Below are 20,477 nucleotides of genomic sequence, written 5' to 3'. Positions count from 1 at the left end.
AAGATGAGTTCACCAATCTTGATTAGATCATAATTTCTTCTTATTGGACCGACATCACCCGATTGAGTTTTATGGGCTCTAATACCATGTTTGATAGTATGGGGTTTCATCTCAAAACCAATTGGCAATGAGAGGAGTAACCAATCTATCTTATAAAGAGTGTGAGTCCCCTTGGTTTTTCCAACGTGGGTTCTTAACAGATGCAACCATTCGTTTTCATTCACAAAGAGAAGAGAATATAAAAAAATATCTCTTTTTAGGAAAAAATGTCACGTGACAATTTTTTATTGTGCATGTGGGTGAATTTGATGGGATTATTCAAAAGAATTAAACTTTAAAAACATAAGCGTACCTGTATCCGTTACAAATCCGAAATAAATAAATGATCTTTCAAGTTTAGTTAGATCAGGGTTTCCTTTTATGTTTAATCTCTTTAGTTTTTCCTCCGTTTGTAGGAAGATGAAGAAATTATCTCTGATGGTGATGATTACATAATATCTGTATGACGTTGGGGCCATTAATTTTTCATAACGGATCAAAACAATAAAGTTATTGATCCGTTTGTGATAATTTAATTTTAATTCATCCTCTCATTAAATTTTAGAATTAGTAATACGATATCAATACTTATACGTTTTGTCCGTATCAAGTTGAAAGTTTAGAGTCTAATTAGTAAACATAAGATTTAATTTTATAGCTAATGTGTTAGACTTTTTAGATATAAAATTGAAAGGTACAAGAGAACTTAGTAGTCACATTTATAAAGCTCATATTCCTTTTAGATACACAAAATTGAAAATTCAGAGACTAAAATAATTTCAAGAGTTATTTTCCCATTCAAACACAAATAACAAACTAGGAGAAATATTGATCTTTTTGTTTTGACATATCACTAGACAATATGCATTTATAATATAAGCATTAAGTACTATTTGAGAAAAAATTTTAGTATTACGAGAGTATCTACTCCCTTTTATCGACACTATATTTATAAATAATTTTTAATTTACATAGACATTCACGTCAAAAAAGAAAAAGTTGACATAACATAAAATAAATAGAAAGAGCATTCATACTCGAGTCTTTTAGTACGCACATTTACTAGTTATCACATCAACATCATTTGTACCAAACATTCAAGGATTATTCATGAGGGTAAAAGTAAGTAAAAATTAAACTACACAAATTTTTTTTACACTATTGTAGTACTAGAAATTTTTTTTTGAGAAAATTTTGAAGATAGTGCCCACCTCCTCCCCTTATCCCTCTCTCTCCTTATTTATATGGGCCCCTTCTCTTTTATCCATGTGTTGGCTAAAATTTCTCTGCCCAGTACATGTCTTGCAAGTGACCAACCCTTCTTGCTTACAACTCATTCTACTCCTTCCCTTCTATATATAGAACAACCCTTCTCCGTTTTCAATCCCACACAACACTCTCTCTTTTCCCTAAACATTATCCAAATTCTCTTCTTTGCTTTCTTTCTTTGTTTTCACCATGGTTTCTGCAGATGCCATTCGCACAATTCTTGGAATCATTGGTGGGTTTCTCTTCTTGTTTTCTTCTTCATAAACACCCTCTTCTTCCCTTTCTCAATTCTTCTTTATAATTTCTTGTTTTGTGTTTGTTTTTACAGGAAATGTCATCTCTCTCTTCTTGTTCCTCTCCCCTGTGTAAGTATTTTCCTCCCATATTATGGTGTCAACCTCTCCATACCCGCCGGAAACCGAGTCGTCGGTGGTTGGTTTTCGTTTTTATCTAAAATCGACTCCGACTGACCGATGAACACGTCCGCCCCACACTACCTACCCTCTCGAATTACTTTTTTGCGTTGAAGCCATAAATTTTCATAGTACCTTCTTCAAACTTATTTGGATTTATTTTTTAATTGTTTATGTATAAAAGGAGATATTTTTGAATTAAAACAATGATTAATATAGACTGCATTTAGATATCATGCAGTCATTTTTGTTACCTAATGAAAAAAAATAATCTATCACATGATACATTTTTATTGAGCCAGTTGTATCTAACTGACACTTAAATATTTTTTTAAATTTTTATTACAAATGATATTATGTATTTTTTTTTAAGAAAAAAAGTGCGTGTTAAATTTTATTGAGAGGAAACGGTTGTTGAAGTTTATCTTGTTCACTTTTAATGCTATATATACGATAAGGTTAATATATCTTGCTTGCATGCCGCTTTATCACCGGCAAAAGCGAGAAAATTAAGGAGAAACAAAAAGTTTCAAACCAACCAATATAGACAAAATCAGCATTAAAATTTGAGAAAAAGTGCATTAAAATTAATATTCGCATTAAACACATTAAAATTTTGAAAACAATTCAAAATTAACCCCGATAACGTTTTAACTATTGAGCTATGTTTATGCAGACCGACGTTTATTCAAATATGGAAGAAGGGATCAGTGGAGCAGTACTCGCCTGTACCATATTTGGCGACGCTGATAAACTGCATGGTGTGGACGTTGTACGGGCTACCAATGGTGCATCCGGGTAGCTTGCTTGTCGTGACGATCAATGGCACTGGGGTCGCCATCGAGCTCGTGTACATTATTTTGTTCTTGATTTATGCCGATGGGAAGAAGAAGCGGTTGAAAGTGTTGCTGATGATGCTGGTTGAGATCATCTTCGTGGCGCTCTTAGCCCTTTTGGTCCTCACCTTGGCTCATACCTATAGTCGTCGCTCCGCCATCGTTGGCACTGTTTGTATACTCTTTAACATCATGATGTATGCTTCACCCTTGACCATCATGGTTAGTATAATCTCTTTGGCCCTTTTGCTAATTTAAATTTGACTAAGATGAATATTAACTGAAATTGATGTGAAATACCAAAAGTATTTATATAGATTTAAATGAATATTTAGTGGGTCATTATAATGAATCTTCATAAATGAATATTGAATTGAATGTTTGAATAATGAACTTTTCTCTTTGTGAATGTTAGGAACTATTAATGATTGGATGATTCATGATATAAAATAATTAACCTTTCTTCTATATGAAATAACAAAAAAATTGCCAAAATACTTTTAAAAGTCAAAAGAAAAATACATGAATGCCGAATAATTTCTTTGTAGAGAGTTTAAATACCATATTTTTTTAAAATAAAAGAGAGAATAAATGATTTATACACTTAATTTAAATTAATTATTGATTTAAAATGTGTGTTGAATTGTGTGGTGCAGAAACTGGTGATTAAGACAAAAAGCGTGGAATATATGCCGTTTTTTCTATCCTTTGCTTCATTAGCCAACGGCGTCGTTTGGACTGCTTACGCTTGCATCCGTTTCGACCCCTTCATCACAGTAAGGAAAAAGAAAAAGAAAAAAGGAAAAAAAATGTTAAAAATACTTTAAAGTTGCATGTATTTTTAATTTAGTTCCATTAGTTTATTGTATATACGATTAATAACTTTTATTTATTTATTTATTAATATTTTCACTCTAAATTGTGAGGACATGCGCATGTCCTTAGTCTAAATTTAAAATTTATAGTAAAAATCAAGTACTAAATTTAAATTTTAATAAAATTATTGAGACTACAATTGAACTAACACAAAATTATATGGTCTAAAAGGGTATTTTAACCAAAAATAAAATCACATTTTTGTACTATAAATTTAAATTTTATTTAACTTTAATTCATCTATTTTAAATGTCTGTATTTAATTACTTTAAATAAATATTAATTTTAATTTTCATAATAAATTTTGGAAAGATATTCATTAAAGGAAAAATTATTTAAAAAATCATTTTTTTCTAAATTTTTTTAATAAAAATTGTTTAAAATAATATTTTAAGATCTATTTTAAGGGGTTGTAAAATAGTATTCTTATAGACTTGTTTTAAAAATTAAACATTTGAAAATTTAAAATATTCATTTTGAGGTTTTGAGGTTTTAATAGGAGGGTAGAGACTAAAATTGAATAAATCTGAATAAAGGGTCAAAATAATATTTTTGGGTGAAAAAAGAAATTATATTTTCTCTCCCATTTAAATCCGCCATGCTTTCTGCGAAAAAAAAAAAACTTACTGACCTCAAAAACTGCATTAATGGCGTATTCTCAGGTCCCCAACGGCCTCGGGACATTGTCGTCCCTCCTTCAGCTTCTTCTCTACGCCACCTTTTATAAATCTACTCAGCGCCAAATCGCTGAAAGAAAAGCCCAAATTCATCTCTCTGAAGTCGTCGTCAACGGCGGCTCTCTGCCGGACAAGACCACCGCTATCGGCGGAGCTGCAACCACCCCTGTTTCAGGCACGACGGCCACCAACAAGGCTTGATCGACATTCGGCCGACGGACGGCGGAACCCAATTCATAATTGGAAAAAAAAATGGAAAAAGAACTTTTTTGTTCATGATTTTGGGAATTACATGGTTTTTGAATAAACCTAATTGTTATTATTATTTACTTAAAACAAAAGGTATTAATGATAATAATAATAATTATGGTTTTGGTTGGGTCTCTTTTTTTCTTTTTTGGATCTTTTCTTTCCTTGACAAGAAAAGTAAGGAATTTGATTTACATTTTGGATGATCTGTCAATATTTATTTAGAATTTTGAAGTGCTTAAATTTGAAATGACTATCCCATATCATGTGTGAGACTAGAAATAAATAGTCTTATTTTAATATATAGAAAATGATTTCAAATTATTCTAGTTAATAAAACAGTTATATATCGTTTAATCTAAATAGTTGCAATTATCCGTCTATAAAAGACAAAATAGAAATGGATAACAATTCAAATGCATGATATATGTAATATCTATAGTTTTGATCATCTCATACATGAAAAAATTACATCATTTTAACTCTGAATAGTTGTAATGAAAGATTAAATTATAAATTATAAATTATTAAAGAATATAAATATAAAATAGGAAGGTAAAGATTCTCGTGTATATGGAATTAGGGGTTGCTTAGGAAAATTGAAAATAATGCTAATATTTTATTGTGAAAATGTGGTTAAAACCTTTTCTGTTGGAGGGTAAAATGTCTTTAGAGAAGTCTTTGGGAATAGTTTGATTTGAAGTTAGCTACGTTTTAAAAAAATTATCTTTCACTTAAAAATAAAAAGTAACAAACATTTATGTTATGTGTAAAAAATTGGTTGGGATTGAATATATAATTCTTTAAATCGAATTTGGATTAAAAAAGATATTTTATTGTTTTTCCTCTTTTCATTTCAAAAAGAGAAAAGGAAAAAAAAGAAAAAAAAAAAAAAAAAAAAAAAAAAAAAAAAGAAAGAAAAGAAAAAAAAAAAAGAAAAAAATAAGAACAAAAAAAAAATAAAAAAAAGAGAAAAAAAAAAGAAGAAAAATAGAAAAAAAGAAAAAGGAAAAAAAAAAGGGAGTAAAAAAGAAAAAAGGAAAAAAAAGAAAAAAAAAGAGAAAAAATAGAAAAAAAGAGAAAGTTCGAAACAAGTAGGATTTTTTTGGAGATTGGATGTGGAGAATCCAGCTACAGGAGAATCAGGAACGGAGAGATTTCTCCCCTTTTCCGCTCGCCTCTTTGGTCTTAAGAATGCTAGTTTTAAGAATGAGTGATTGCCTTTCTCCGACCCTTACTGCCAATCGAATCGCTTTTTCGAGAAATACAAGACATCTAAGTCATACAAGTAAAGAAGGAAGAAAGAGATCTTTGCCCGTGCTGACTTGGATCTCGGGTGACGGAATAAAGAGGCCAGAAGCGACGAGCAGTCGCGGTCGAAGCTTGGCTGACGTCTTCTATGCGAAGCGAATTTTTTTTAACAGTGGAATCTACGAAAAAGTTCCATGTTGTTAAAATAAAAAAATAAGAAGATTTTGAATCTCCAAATTTTTGTTGTAAGGTAATTGATTCTTTGATCGATTAAATTATATTGATCATATATGAATAGATTAAACAATTTTTTATCTTTTAACAACCATAAAGGGCATTATCAAACTATATAAATATATTAAAAATAAATAAATAAAAAGTCAAATCGATTTAACCATCATACCTAATCTTTTAATGAGACAAAAGAAAACTCTCATTTAACCAACCGTAAAATAAAATTTAATTAAGTCGTGTTGCGTAAAATATGATGGAAAAGTTATTCTTCACACGTCAACTCATGAATAGCTCTTTAGATTCCTTATACATTAATGTTGTAACCATACAAGTCTTTGTTGGGTCTGTACATACTATCACAATCTTACCAACCTTGTTTCTCATCCATATAATTGACTTAGGTGTCTCTATCAAGTAAGATTTGTTAATAATCTCGATCTTATCGATTTTATAATTAAATTATGTTGCTGAATATAATTCAACTATCACACATGTACATACTTCGTTAATTAATCTAAATTACGGATAAAAATATATATGATTTTAAGTTTCGATAAATTACAAAATTACATTTGCCCTCGTGATAAATATAAAAGACACAAAAATAGATGAATCAAATAATATACCTTGTCTATTCTTGATCTATTGGATAAGATAACCCAACAAAATTATGATGTGACTATTGAAACCAAAGCTAATTAAGCTTTTGAGCTCACTAAAAAAACTGAGCTAAATCACGTTATTAATTAATTTAGACTCTATTCGATAACCATTTGATTTTGTGTTTTTAGTTTTTGGAAATTAAGCCTACAAACATCCACCTCTAGATTTCTTCTTTTGTTGTTTAATTTTCACCCATGTTTTAAAAAATCAAGACTTTTTTTTTTTTTTAAAAAAAAGAAGTAATTTGTTGGGTTATACTATCTTGTGTAGGTCAATTAATCAAGATCAATCCTGAGTAGGTGAAGGAATAACTAAGGAAAGCTTTGTTTCTTCGGATAAAGCTATTTATGTTTTTCTCTCTTATTCGATAGGCACCGTTAAATCCTCGATGAGTTTCTACTCGTTACTCAATGGATTTTTCCTTCTATCCTCGATGAATTTATGTTCTTTCCTCGATGGAACTCGACGAGTGTTAATCTTTACTCGATCCTATTTAATGTGTTATCTTTACTCGGAGCCGCTCGAAGAGAGAAATTTTGGCTCGATACTACTCGTAAGAGAAATTCTTGACTCAATGCAAGTCGATACTCTAAAAATGTAGTGATTTGATTACAAGATCGTGTTTTCTTGATTTGCAGAGGAATAGATGAAGATTGAAAAGAAGAAGATAAGGAGAAGAAGAAGGAACACAATGAGTTACGTGGTCTGGCTAATAAGCTTACGTCCATGGGAAGATTCTCTTTCTTTCTCACTTAAAGATTGCTTATAGTGAAGGATCTCATATCGAGAATTCCATGAGCGGGCTTAGATCGCTCCGATTTCACAGTGACCGAAACACAAATGACATACATTCCAAACATACAGTTATGCATATAAAACTCATTATCGGCATGCTCAGAATACAATAAAACACAAGGAAAAAGGTTCATACCAAATGAAAACTGTCTTCGTATGTCAGAACCCTCAGCAGCGAAAAACCTTCCACCGATCTACCGACACCCGACGAGTATGTGGACTACAACAGCACAATCCAAACCCACACGAACAATGTTGTGGGGATGACACCACCATAAAAGAAACCCGGGTATCCTTGGTGTCAAAAACCCGAAGAGTGGGCTCTAGTGAGTTTGGTAGAGGAAAGAAGAGAAGACGTCGTGTAGACGATAAAGAAGTGGGAGATGAACTCTGCTATCGTATAGCGGAAATGCTTATCGTATAAAAGTGCTACACGATCGTTTAGGAAAAATTGAACGATCGTTTAGGAAAGATGCATACGATCGTTTAGAGAACGCGTGAAGTAGACGATTGTTTAGATGAATGAGCTTCTATTGTATAGGCTCTCGCGATCATTTTCACGGATTCTTTTTGGGCACGGGCGATACGAATGCACAATTGAAAAAAAAATGAAAATAATTTTCATTGCTTTAACTCGCCCGTTACCATAACCTTCGCAGCCCCACTTCCCACGTCCGAACGTGGATTAATCGGCTAATTATCAAATAATTAATCAATTAATTTAATTAATAAATATAATCATATTATATTTATATCCTATAGTTTTATATCATATATCTATAATAGTATTTTCTCCTCTTCTTGATATAAATCATATTTATATATAATTTTCTCCAAAATAATATATCTCATACATTTAGCCAATTATATCATATATAATTAACCAGTCCAATTATATCATATATAATTGAACTTCCTTTTGTCAATTTGAACATTTCAAATTAACCCAAGCACTGGTTCTCGACTTTATCTAAGCTACCCAGGTGACCTAATGGACCTATGGCTCGAAGCTCCAACGGTACGTGAATAGCTGACTAAACTCTTTAGCCATGCGATCCACCATCCGTTAACTGTCAGTGATTCCACTAAAGATCAACAGCTGAACTCTTCTTACCACAGATATATTTCTGTGTCCATCGAATATAACCAATCATGAGTACGATGACCCTTCACAGATGCTCGTAAGTACAACTGGGCCAATTTATCGTTTTGCCCTTGTAATTACATCTCACTTCTTAAGTACCATTGATTCCTCTAATGAACAATACAACATAGTTCAACTATGTATAAACACCTCTCGGGCCAAGAGAAGGTGTGTGGCGCCACATCGTTCAAGCCCCGGAATCAGCCCTTAAGGGAGCCATCTATCTACTTACCCCCTACCTCGGGGAAGGAATGAATTCCATCTTATGTAGCTGAGTTCTCAGCTCCCAAATCAGACGAATCCCCAAAATGGTAGGTTTGAATCGGCGACTTGACCATTCGCACTCATACAACTTATACAAATCAAAGGACCGACCTCAATGGTAAGAGTTCCCAACTCACTTAGGATTGAGGTCATGTTACTTATGGTCATCCTAGTGAAGTGAATATTCTATCATGAATGGTGTTATATAACGATACATTAACACTTTGTGGTCAGGTCTTATACAAACTCTTTGTATAGGACGCCCCCGCTCGTATGTCTCTAACACGAATGATCTGTCACACCCCGCCCCATACTACCCTCTGAGCCTGAAAAGGATGTGAATGCAGCAGTTATCAACCCTTTTGTTGACACTTACTGTCTAATAACTCTTGTGGAAATAACTCTGATACCGATGAACAAATTCAACAACCAACTGATTAAGTAGGCCCATTTTATATTACAACAATGAAATGTTTATACAACTCCAAGACTTAGCGATAAAGTTTACAACACCAACTGTAAAATCTTCCGGAAGTGTAACTGTGGCTTGTGGCAGACCTTAATCTTAGCAGCGCCCTGGAACTCCTCACCTTTCCGCTACCTGGGGGGAAAAGAAAAACATTTGGAAAGCATGAACTATAAAGCCCAGTGAGTGACCAGAAAACTAATTATTATCAAAAGAACTACCTCATACTTGGGTACTTTTGCTCAGATACCTTCGCAACTGTGTCCTTCAGTATCGAGCTACTCGGATACCTTCTCAACCGTCCTTTGGTATTGAGTTTCAAATAAAACTAATCATACAATGACTCTCTTTAATAAAACTTAGAAAACATGTCACACCCTCTCCCAGATTACCCTTTTAAAACTAGAAGGGGATATGACCGCGATAGTTACTAGCCCTACTGCCAGTACCCACCGCCTTAGCTCTCTAATCTAAATGCCAACTTGTTAAAAATTAATAATGTATGAATAAGATATGCCTCCTTAAGATTCTACAAATATTATATAACATATGCATGCAACCATGATATAACATCTAAAAGATGAAACGTTCACAGATGGCCTAAACAACTCTAATAGAGCCCTAGTCCCTCTCAAAACATGTGTACATAGACAGATCAATAACCTAAATTTTCTAAATAAGCCGAGTCTTTTAGTGGCAAGCAGCAGCAAGATCAACCCCGAGAAATCTGACCGCTACCTGAAAAGGGAAAACACAGAAAATTGGTGAGCTAAAAGCCCAGTGAATAACTATAGAATCGTAAAGCAACAAGCATAGCATTACTATAAACATGTAAATATATAAACAACTCTAATAGGTCAATCGTACAATTCTTCATAGGGAGCCATTTCGATACTAGAATGGTAGCTATTTTTGTAGGCAAATTCAATCAACTGTAGGTGTGTATCCCAACTTCCTTTAAATTGTAGTTCACAAGCTCTTAACATATCTTCCAGTGTCTGTATAATTCTTTCCGACTGTCCATCTGTTTACGGATGAAAAGCCGTACTGAAATGCAATTTAGTTCCCATAGCCTTCTGTAAACTAGGCTAAAATTTTGAGGTGAACCTCGAGTCCCGATTCGACACTATCGACACTGGGGCTCCATATTGACTGATTATCCTAAAATCTTAGCTAGACAGTCTAGTGAAAAAGTAACCTTTACTGGTATAAACTTGGCCGTCTTGGCGAGTCTATCAACTATTACCCAAATTCCATCAAATCCTGAAGGTGTCTTAGGCAATCCAAATAAAAAATCAATTGTCACATGCTCCCACTTCCACTCAAGCACTGGGAGTGGATTGAGTAATCCTACTGGTCTTCGTCTCTCAGGTTTACTTGTTGACAAATTATATATTGGTCCACATATTTTGCTATGTCCCTTTTCATCCCAGGCCACCAATAAGTTTTTTTCAAAGTTCTATACATCTTGGTGCTTCCTGGATGCATAACATAGACGGAACTATGTACTTCCTCTAGAATGACTTGTTTAAGTTGTAGCTTGTTAGGCACATACATTCTCCCCTCTTTTTCTAGTATATTATCTGTTCTCAGTTGGAAATCAACTCTGATGCCCTTCCTTACATCATCAGCAATCTTCTGAAGATCAGGATCTTCCAACTAATCCTACTTGAGGTTTTCTACTAAGGTAGGCCTTACCTAGAAAGTAGCTATCAATCCTCTTGACGACTCCATTGATAGGGCGGTTCTAGAATTCCTGAACTCCTGTAATAGCATTCCTCTTATTGAACAAATAATGGCCTTGGGTCCCGAGGATTTCTTACTCAGCGCATCCGCTACAACATTAGCCTTACCAGGGTGGTACTCGATGGAACAGTCGTAATCTTTAATCAATTCAATCCATCTTCGTTGTCTTAGATTTAATTCCTTTTGATCAAAGATATATTTTAAGCTTTTGTGATCTGTAAATATCCTGCAGCACTCTCCAAATAGGTAATGTCTCCACAACTTCAGAGCCAAAACAACTGCTGCCAACTCCAGATCATGCGTGGGATAAATGCCCTCGTGTTTCTTAAGTTGACAAGAGGCATACGCAATCACCTTCCCATCTTGCATCAACACACATCCCAATCCTTGTCGAGATGCGTCACAATAAATCTCAAATTCCTTACCTGGAATAGGCAAGGTAAGCACTGGTGCTGATACTAGTTTCCGTTTCAGCTCCGAGAAACTATGTTCACACTTCAACGACCATTCAAACTTCACGCCTTTCTTGGTCAGGTTCGTCAACGGAAGAGCTATCTTAGATTCCTCCACAAACCTCCGATAATAACCTGCCAAACCTAGGAAACTGCATATTTCTGAAACAATCGTGGGTCGTTCTCAATTAACTATTGCTTCCGTCTTATGGGTATCTACACTAATGCCCTCTGCTGAAACAACATGCCCAAGAAATACTACCCGATCTAACCAAAAATCGCATTTAATGAATTTAGCATACAACTGCCTATCTTGCAACATCTGCAATGCTATCCTCAGGTGGTTAATATGATCCTCCCTACTACCAGAATACACTAGTATATCATCAATGAATACTATCACGAACTGGTCCAAGTAGGGATGAAATATCTGTTTATGAGATCCATGAATACCGCAGGGGCATTTGTCAATCCGAATGGCATCACTAAGAATTCATAATGTCCATATCTCGTTCTAAATGTGGTTTTAGGAATATCGGCTTCCCTCACTTTCAGTTGATGATAACCTGATCTCAGGTCTATCTTTGAAAACACCATGGCTCCTCTTAGCTGATCAAACAAATCATCAATGCGTGGTAACAGATATTTGTTCTTAGTCATTACCTTATTCAGCTGCCTATAGTCGATACATAATCTAAATGTACCATCTTTCTTCCTTACGAACAATATCGGAGCTCCGCACGGCGATACACTAGGTCGAATGTATCTCTTGTCAATTAACTCTTGCAGCTGAAACTTTAATTCTTTCAACTCGATTGGTGCCATTCTATACGGTGCCTGTGATATAGAAGTTGTTCCTGGAATTATGTCAATGGTAAGCTCCACTTCTCTGTCAGGTGGTAATCCCGATAGCTCTTCAGGAAATACATCTTGAAATTCATTTACCACTGAGACATCTTCTGGGTTAAGCTTTTTCCCTTGAGCAACCATCACATGAGCCATATAGGCTTTACATCGCTTGCCCAATAGCTTTTGAGCTTTCACTATCGATATCAAATTCCCCGCGACTGATCATTTGCTTCCTGTCAGCATTGCATCCTAGCCATTTTGATTTTCTGAGCACCACCTCCTTCTTATAACAGTCTACTGAAGCATGATACTTACTTAGAAAATCCATCCCAAGGATAGCATCAAACTCCAACAATTCTAAAGGAAGTAAATCAGTATAGAAGTTCTGACCATTGATCAACTTCACAATGATTATAACATCTATCTACTACTATCACATCTCCCAAAGGGGTAGAGATAAATAACTCTTCAAGCATAGGTTCAACCAACCTATCTATACTAGGTGCATACATGCTAGATATAAATGAATGTGTGGCACCAAAATCAAATAAAACATAAGCAGACTATCCACATAACATAACATTACCGGTCACAACATATGGAGACTCTGCTTCCTCCTTGTGTGTCAAGGCATACACTCGCCCCTGCTATTGGGGTCGACCTATAACATTCTTCTGCTTGGCACCATTCGACCCTTCGCCCCGATTTCCGACACTCTTTGGTTGGTTAACTGTCTGGGAGGTCGGCTGTTGTGCTGTTGGAACGTCCTTGTTCATCTGGGGACAGTCCCTCTTGAAATGCCTTGTTTGTCCACATTGGAAACATGCACCTCTGCCACTATAGCATGCCCCAAAATGCCTCTTGCCACAACTAGGGCATGTCGGTCTCCTGTCTGTGCTGGCTACCGACTCACCAGCTGGTGGCATCTCTGTTCGGCTAACTATACTGGCCGAGGGTCTCGTTTTCCTTTTCTTAGATCCCTGCCAATTGATTCCCCCGAAATGGCTTCCACTAGTCTGGGTTGCAACTGGAGATCGGAATCCCCGATCTCTAGGCCCTACTATAGCCTCACTGCCTCTTGGCAACTGCTCAACATCTGCCAAACTCTGCTTGACTCATATTGCTATTTCTACTAACTAGTTAAAATCTAGCCAATTAGCCATAGACATCACCAGAGTTTTAATTTATTTCCTTAAACCTTGTTCAAATTTCCTGCATCTATCTCTTTCCTCAACAATAATCGGTAGAGCATACTGTGATATCTCTGTAAACTTCTGCTCATATTCTGCCACCGACATCGTTCCCTGCATTATCTGAGTAATTCATCCCTTTCTGCATCCCAAAACGAGCTGGGATAATACTTATCTTCAAAGGCCTTTTTAAACTCAGGCCATAACATCGCATCTATGCTGGCTCGTCTGGCGGTTGCTCCTTTCTATAGTAGAAAGGCGGCTAGCCCTACTTTCCTATCCTCTTGGCAACCCATAACATTGAAACATTTTTCAACTACATCCAGCCATAACTCAACTTCAGTCGGATCTGCTGTACCTTCAAATGGCACAGCCCCTAGGGCTTTAAATCTCAATACCATATTTCTTCTCTGAGTCTCGTACTGAGCCTACACTAGCTGCTAACTTTTGCACCATCCTGTCAAACACTACATCTCCTAGCTGCGAATCTGCCCTTACTTGGGGAGTACTAGACTCTCCCTCGGACATCGTTTCCTGACCCACTGGATCATTCACCTTCTTTTTCCTACCTGGTGCGTTCTTTCTAACCTCCGGGCCTCTAATGGTAGGGTAAGTATTCCTGCCACCTGTCTGCTTACTCTGTCTGTCACTTTGCCTCGGCATTTTACCTAATACAATGTACACATGTTAGGGACTCACACTTAGGGACTTAGGCTTATGCATAAACTTCCCTCTCATTCCCAAAACCTGGCTCTGATACCAACTTGTCACACCCTCTCCCAGATTACCCTTTCAAAACTAGAAGGGGATATGACCGCAGTAGTTACTAGCCCTACTGCCAGTACTCACCGCCTTAGCCCTCTAATCTAAATTCCAACTTGTTAAATATTAATAATGTATGAATAAGATATGCCTCCTTAAGGTTCTACAAATATTATATAACACATGCATTCAACCATGATATAACATCTAAGAGATGACACGTTCACAGATGGCCCAAACAACTCTAATAGAGCCCTAGTCCATCTCAAAACATGTGTACATAGACAGATCAATAACCTAAATTTTCTAAATAAGCCAAATCTTTTAGTGGCAAGCAGCAGCAAGATCAACCCCGAGGAATCTGACCGCTACCTGAAAAGGGAAAACACAGAAATTTGGTGAGCTAAAAGCCTAGTGAGTGACTATAGAATCGTAAAGCAACAAGCATAGCATTACTATAAACATGTAAATATACAAACGAGTAAACCATTCTCAGACATCATTAAACATTATTATTCCCTAGTTGAGAACAAGCCTAAACGCTTTAGCCCCCAAACGTTTATTATCGGCCAAGAGACCCATACTTCGGTCTCTCATTCATAATTGCCTATGTGCACATGGCTATACTAAATACCATCATATCTTAGGTACTTCTCCTCAGATACCTTCTCAAATTTGTCCTTCAGCATCAAGCTACTAAGATACCTTCTCAAACGTCCTTTGGTTCAAATTGGCCAGATACATTCTCAAATATCCTTCGGTATCAAATTGGCCAGGTACATTCTCAAATGTCCTTCGGTACCAAATTGATTAGATACCTTCTCAAAATTCCTTCAGTATCAAATGTGTATTTTGTAACATCAAATTAAGTTCCATTGCCTAGTATTTACACAAGAACTGTTCCATTGCCACTCATTTACATAAGAACTCATTTTCTCATAACCTTCCTTTAGGAAGCATATATCAAAACCAAAAACATAGCTTTTGTAATGGTTACACGACATACCTTGGCCTGTGTTACACACATACAAGCCCGGAAACATGCATTAAGTTATTCTCCAACCTTTTGTTGCTTGAGGAAGTATAATTTCATCATTAATGTCACTATGCTTTACTTGATCATATATGCATGAGTATTGGAAACCTTAAGTTTACTTAGTCACTCACTGCTCGTCAGGCTCTTAATGGTTTATACGCTTCCCCTAGCTCTTCTTGGCCTGAAAAGATATAATTCCTGATTAAACTACTTAGAATTCCTAGTAAAATACCTCAAATAATTCATTTATTAAAGGAACTTCCATCAACACAGACAGTCTTTAATAGTGAGATCCCCCTGAGCGAGGTCAGTGAGATCCTCTAGAGCGATGCTAGTGATATCCTCTAGAGCGATTCCAACGAGATCCTCTAGAGCGATACCAGCGAGATCCTCTAGAGCGAGATCAAGCTTTTCGTGTCAAATTTTCATCTTAGCGATACTCACCTTACCAGAGATACTCAGCCAAATTCCTAGCGAGATTTTCCCCTAGAGCGAGATCCTCCTTACAAAATCAGCAAGATTTCCTTTATAAGCGAGATCCTCATGCCCAAATCTCGCTATAATTCTCCACGATGAATTGCTTGCTTGTTCATCACAAGCAACTGTCTGCTTATGAACCAATTTCCTGTTATATCTTCAAAATTTCATAACTCATAATCTAAAGCTCTTTTCAAGAAATTTCCTTCTACAAACTTATTTAAAATTGAGTTAATTCCTTATCTCAAAATTTCAGCCTAGAATTCCTTATAGTTTGGCTTGGAACTTCCAATCTTCACCTCGGCCCTGCTTAAATCTGAAGTTCTGCATTCTCTTTATTTTCTTCACTCCTTGTTCTTCTCCTCCTGAAATCTTCCTCCGGCAAGAAAATTTCACAAGCTAGATTCTCTCAGTTTTCGAATGGCATTGAATTCATTAAAATTTTCATGTCAACTGCCGAAACCAAGCTTTTGAAGTTCTTCTTCCAAAACACTTCCCACCGCCTTCCAAGTTCAAGGATTAACCGCCACGTTTCCCCCACCTAATACGTTTTTCCTTCCCTTCCATCATAATTCCTATGAATAACCATGAATTACTACTACTTTAATAAAAAAAATAAGAAAAGAAAAAAAATATATATATATTATAACATTCCTTTGGCTAAACATGCTTATCTAGGAACCTAGAGTTCGGGGTTTACAAAACATGTCTTTATCTAAAAGATATTTCTTTAGCACATGGTTTCTTAAAAAATTGAAAATATTTTAGTCACTCACCTTGATCGTTTTGGAATCTTTCTCTCTAGAATTTCCTTGGTCACCTCAGGCTCCCTCTTGAACTCAATTTAAAACTCAGATTACTCATAGTTATAAGCTTTATCTCGAGTTACTTCCTTCTACAAATATACTCTAAATTGTCTCAGGAAGCTTACCTCAAAATCTTAGCTCTTAACTCTTCGTAATTTGGCCGGAAACATTAAAACATCAAGACTGGCTCAGCTTACCAGACAGCTCGATCCTTTTGTCTTTTCCTCATTCTCCAGCACGATTCCTTGGATCTTCTTCTCCGGCACCCTACCTTGAAAACTAGACTCTCCTAGATTTCAAGTGGCTTTGGAATCAAATCAAACGCACGAGTATTCTGGGAGAACTCTTCGTCCCAAGTTGATGCTACTTCCTGTCCTTTCTGTCCGACAGCATCTTCCCTCTTGGAATCTCTTGACCAACGCATGGTCTTGCTACCAACGCATAGGCTCCTCCCAATACACTATTCTTTATGTCCTTTAAAGAGAATTTGAGTTCTCATCTGAAGTCTTTGGCCCTATATATAGGCGTCCAAAAACTTTCCAAGGTCAACACCTCCTACTTGGCCGTATGTCCAAGTGTTTCTTCCCCATACTATCAACGCAATCTTGCATCAGCGCAACCCAAGGTGTCTTGCTCCCCTTTTACCAATGCATAGCCCTCAACTTTGCATGTCTTCTTATGCATCTACTTCATTTGCTTAAGGCTTGAGATTTCTTCCCAACAAGCCACATGTTCGGATGACGACCTTGCATGAGTCTATCCAACCTCATATGCGTTAACCACAAATGCGCCCAGAAACCCTTGGATGTTCAACGCTAGCACATGTCCAATGCATAGCACATCACCAATGCATAGTACATCACCAACGCATAGTACATCACCAACGCAAAGCACATCACCAACGCATAGCACATCACCAACGCATAGCACATCACCAACGCATAGTGTAGCACTGGTGCATCCATCGTGTCCATCGCTGCTTACCATCGCATAGCACTGCCGCGTCCAACGTTGCATGCCTCCCTCGCCGCATGCCATCCATCGACGCATGCCTCGCACCGCATCATCGCATGCCCTCACATCACTGCAAACTATCAATGCATTTCCTTCGGCCGCATGCCTTCGGCTGCTTACCGTCCCATCCATCGTGTCCAACGCATCCATCGTGCCTGCCTCCATCGCTGTATGACTCTATCCATCGCATCCATCGCATCCATCGTATCCAACGCATCCAACGTACAACACCCTTGGATGCGTAACTTGAGGCTGCCGCATGCGTTTTCTAACCTCTTTGAGACCTTGGCTGCTGCATGCACTACTAACCTCCCAAATAACCTCTCAAAGTCCAATGGCCAACGCATGGCACACACTAACGCATTGTCAAATACTTAATCGTTTTTCTCCTTGGCTTCCAATGCATGGTTACTCTTGGCAATGCCTCTTGCCAATACTTCGGCCAATCATGAGTCCAACCTTACAAGCCCATGGTTGCTTTTTCAACTTATGAGTTAATTTCTCCTAACTCCTAACGCATGGGTCCTTTTGACCTTACACTTAGCTAAATTCCCTCAATTAAAGCTTAACTCAAAACTACTCAAGGAAAATCTATTCAACATTTAGAAATTTCCTTCACTTCAACATAGGATTTAACTTTCACTTAGTTAATTCCTTTTAACACTTGCTTAGGTAGGAACAATGGAAATCTGGGTTTCACATGATCAGGATCAGACCATCTGTGACAAGTCACAACACTAGTGACCATTCCACAAAGCGGGCTGTGTCCGTAGCATTACCAGGATAAAGTTTCCCTCCTTTATCTATTTACTACAGACCATTTTGGTTATCACTCAAGACATGATTCACTTGTATGTCACCACATACATGCTTGAGTCACGTACAGATAACCGGGGATTTTATGTTTATTGGTTTGTGGTAAAGTAAATAAAACAAATAATTGAGCAAAACAACAAGATGTGAAGTAAATATCATATATTAACAATCACAGGTGTTCGTATATATACTGTTTACAAACTACATGACACGAGACTTTAGGGCATCAATCCCAACAATCTCCCACTTGTCCTAAAGCGAAGTGGGGTGTACAAAAAACTTAGTACAAAAAGATAAACTAGGGCATAAAAGCCCAATACATTAAAATCTCCCACTTGCTCTAGTTCAGCCGCGGGCGATCCTGTAGACCCATGCTCCGTAGGTGACCCTCAAACACTGTAGCTGTGAGAGCCTTTGTAAATGGGTTAGCAACATTGTGCTCCGAAGCGATCTGTGTGACGATCACGTCCCCTCGATGCACTATCTCGCAGATCAGATGATACTTCCGCTCTATGTATTTACCGTGTCAGTGAGTCCTTGGCTCCTTGGAGTTTGCCACTACCCCACTATTATCACAATAGAGGGTAATGGACCTAGACATATTTGGAACAACTTCCAGATCTGTCAATAACTTCCTGAGCCAGATGGCCTTCTTAGTAGCTTCATAAGCCATTACGTACTCCGCCTCTATAGTGGAGTCGATGATGCACCCTTGCTTAGTGCTTCGCCACACTACAGCTCCTCTGTTAAGAGTAAAGACTAACCCTGATGTGGACTTGCGAGAGTCTTTATCAGTCTGAAATTCAGAATCTATGTATCCTGTAAGGATCAAATCCTTCGAACCATACACGAGCATGTAATCAACGAAGATACTTGAGGATGTTCTTCATTATGGTCCAGTGACCCTGGCTTGGGTTAGACTGATACCTACTGACTATGCCCACAATGTAGTAGATGTCTGGACGAGTACAGAGCATCGTGTACATCAAACTGCCAACAACAGATGCAAATGGGACATGTCTCATCTTCTCAACCTCTTGAGGCGTTTTAGGACACATTTCCTTAGACAAAGTGACTCCATGCTTGAATGGCAGTAGGCCCTTCTTGGAGTCCTGCATCGAGTACTTGAGCAACATCTTGTCAATGTACGATGCATGAGACAGTGCTAGCACTTTGTTCTTGCGATCTCGAAAGATCTGTATACCTAGAACAAACTGAGCCTCTCCCAAATCTTTTATTTGGAATTGGGTCGCTAGCCAGTTCTTAACTGCAGTCAGTAGACCTACATCATTCTCAATGGGTATGATATCGTCTACATACAACACTAAAAAGACTACTAAAGCATTGATGATCTTCTTGTAGACACAAGGTTCATCAACGTTTTGGTCAAAGCCATACGACTTGATCGCAACATCAAATTGTATGTTCCAAGATCGAGACGCTTGTTTCAATCCATAAATGAACCAATTCAGTTTGCAAACCTTTTGCTCTTGACCTTGGGCTATGAATCCCTTGGGCTGCACCATATAAATGGTCTCCTCAAGATTGCCATTCAGAAAGGCCGTCTTGACGTCCATTTACCAGATCTCATAATTATAATAAGCTGCAACGGACAGGAGGATGCGGATCGACTTTAACATGGCAATAGGTGAGAAAAACTCCTCATAGTCGACTCCCTCTACCTGGGTATAACCCTTTGCCACAAGTCAAGCCTTGAAGGTCTGTACCTTCCCATCAGCACCCCATTGGGCTTGTAGATCCATTTATAACCTATAGGGTGAACCCCATCAGGCTGATCTACAAGATCCCATACTGAGTTGAAGTACATCGACTCCATCTCATGATCCATGGCCTTGATCCATTCATCCCGGTCAACATCCTCCATTGTCTTCTTATGAGCCAACGGATCCTCAACGTCGCCATCTGCTACCATAGCAAGGATTTCCGTGAAACCCAGATAGCGAACGTATGGGTTCGCAACCCTCCCACTACATCGAGGTTCCCTTAACTCTTTAGGTGGAACCGACCTACTAGATGAATTCCCATCAATAACTCTTGTTGATGTAGCAAGCTTTTCAATAACTATTGTTGAAGTTTTAGTAGTTTCATTGGAAAGCTCACGCAACACGACTTTGCTTCATGGACTGTGCTCA

General features: G+C 37.2%; 1 protein-coding gene across 1 annotated transcript; it reads left to right on the top strand.

Moving 5' to 3' along the window:
* Window positions 1-1,384: 1,384 nt before the first annotated feature.
* Window positions 1,385-4,493, top strand: LOC120092898 (bidirectional sugar transporter SWEET4-like). Its single transcript, XM_039051145.2, has 5 exons — window positions 1,385-1,540; window positions 1,637-1,673; window positions 2,398-2,779; window positions 3,214-3,333; window positions 4,096-4,493. Exons 1-5 carry the CDS (start codon window positions 1,498-1,500, stop codon window positions 4,309-4,311), a joined length of 798 nt encoding a protein of 265 aa, XP_038907073.1. The 5' UTR covers window positions 1,385-1,497; the 3' UTR covers window positions 4,312-4,493.
* The last annotated feature ends 15,984 nt before the right edge of the window (window positions 4,494-20,477 follow it).

Source organism: Benincasa hispida, chromosome 12 (assembly GCF_027475165.1).
Source record: "Benincasa hispida cultivar pf3 chromosome 12, pf3_genome.v1.1, whole genome shotgun sequence".
Taxonomy (NCBI): domain Eukaryota; kingdom Viridiplantae; phylum Streptophyta; class Magnoliopsida; order Cucurbitales; family Cucurbitaceae; genus Benincasa; species Benincasa hispida.
The sequence above is the reverse complement of the archived record's forward strand: the minus strand, read 5'-3'. Positions and strand labels throughout refer to the sequence as shown.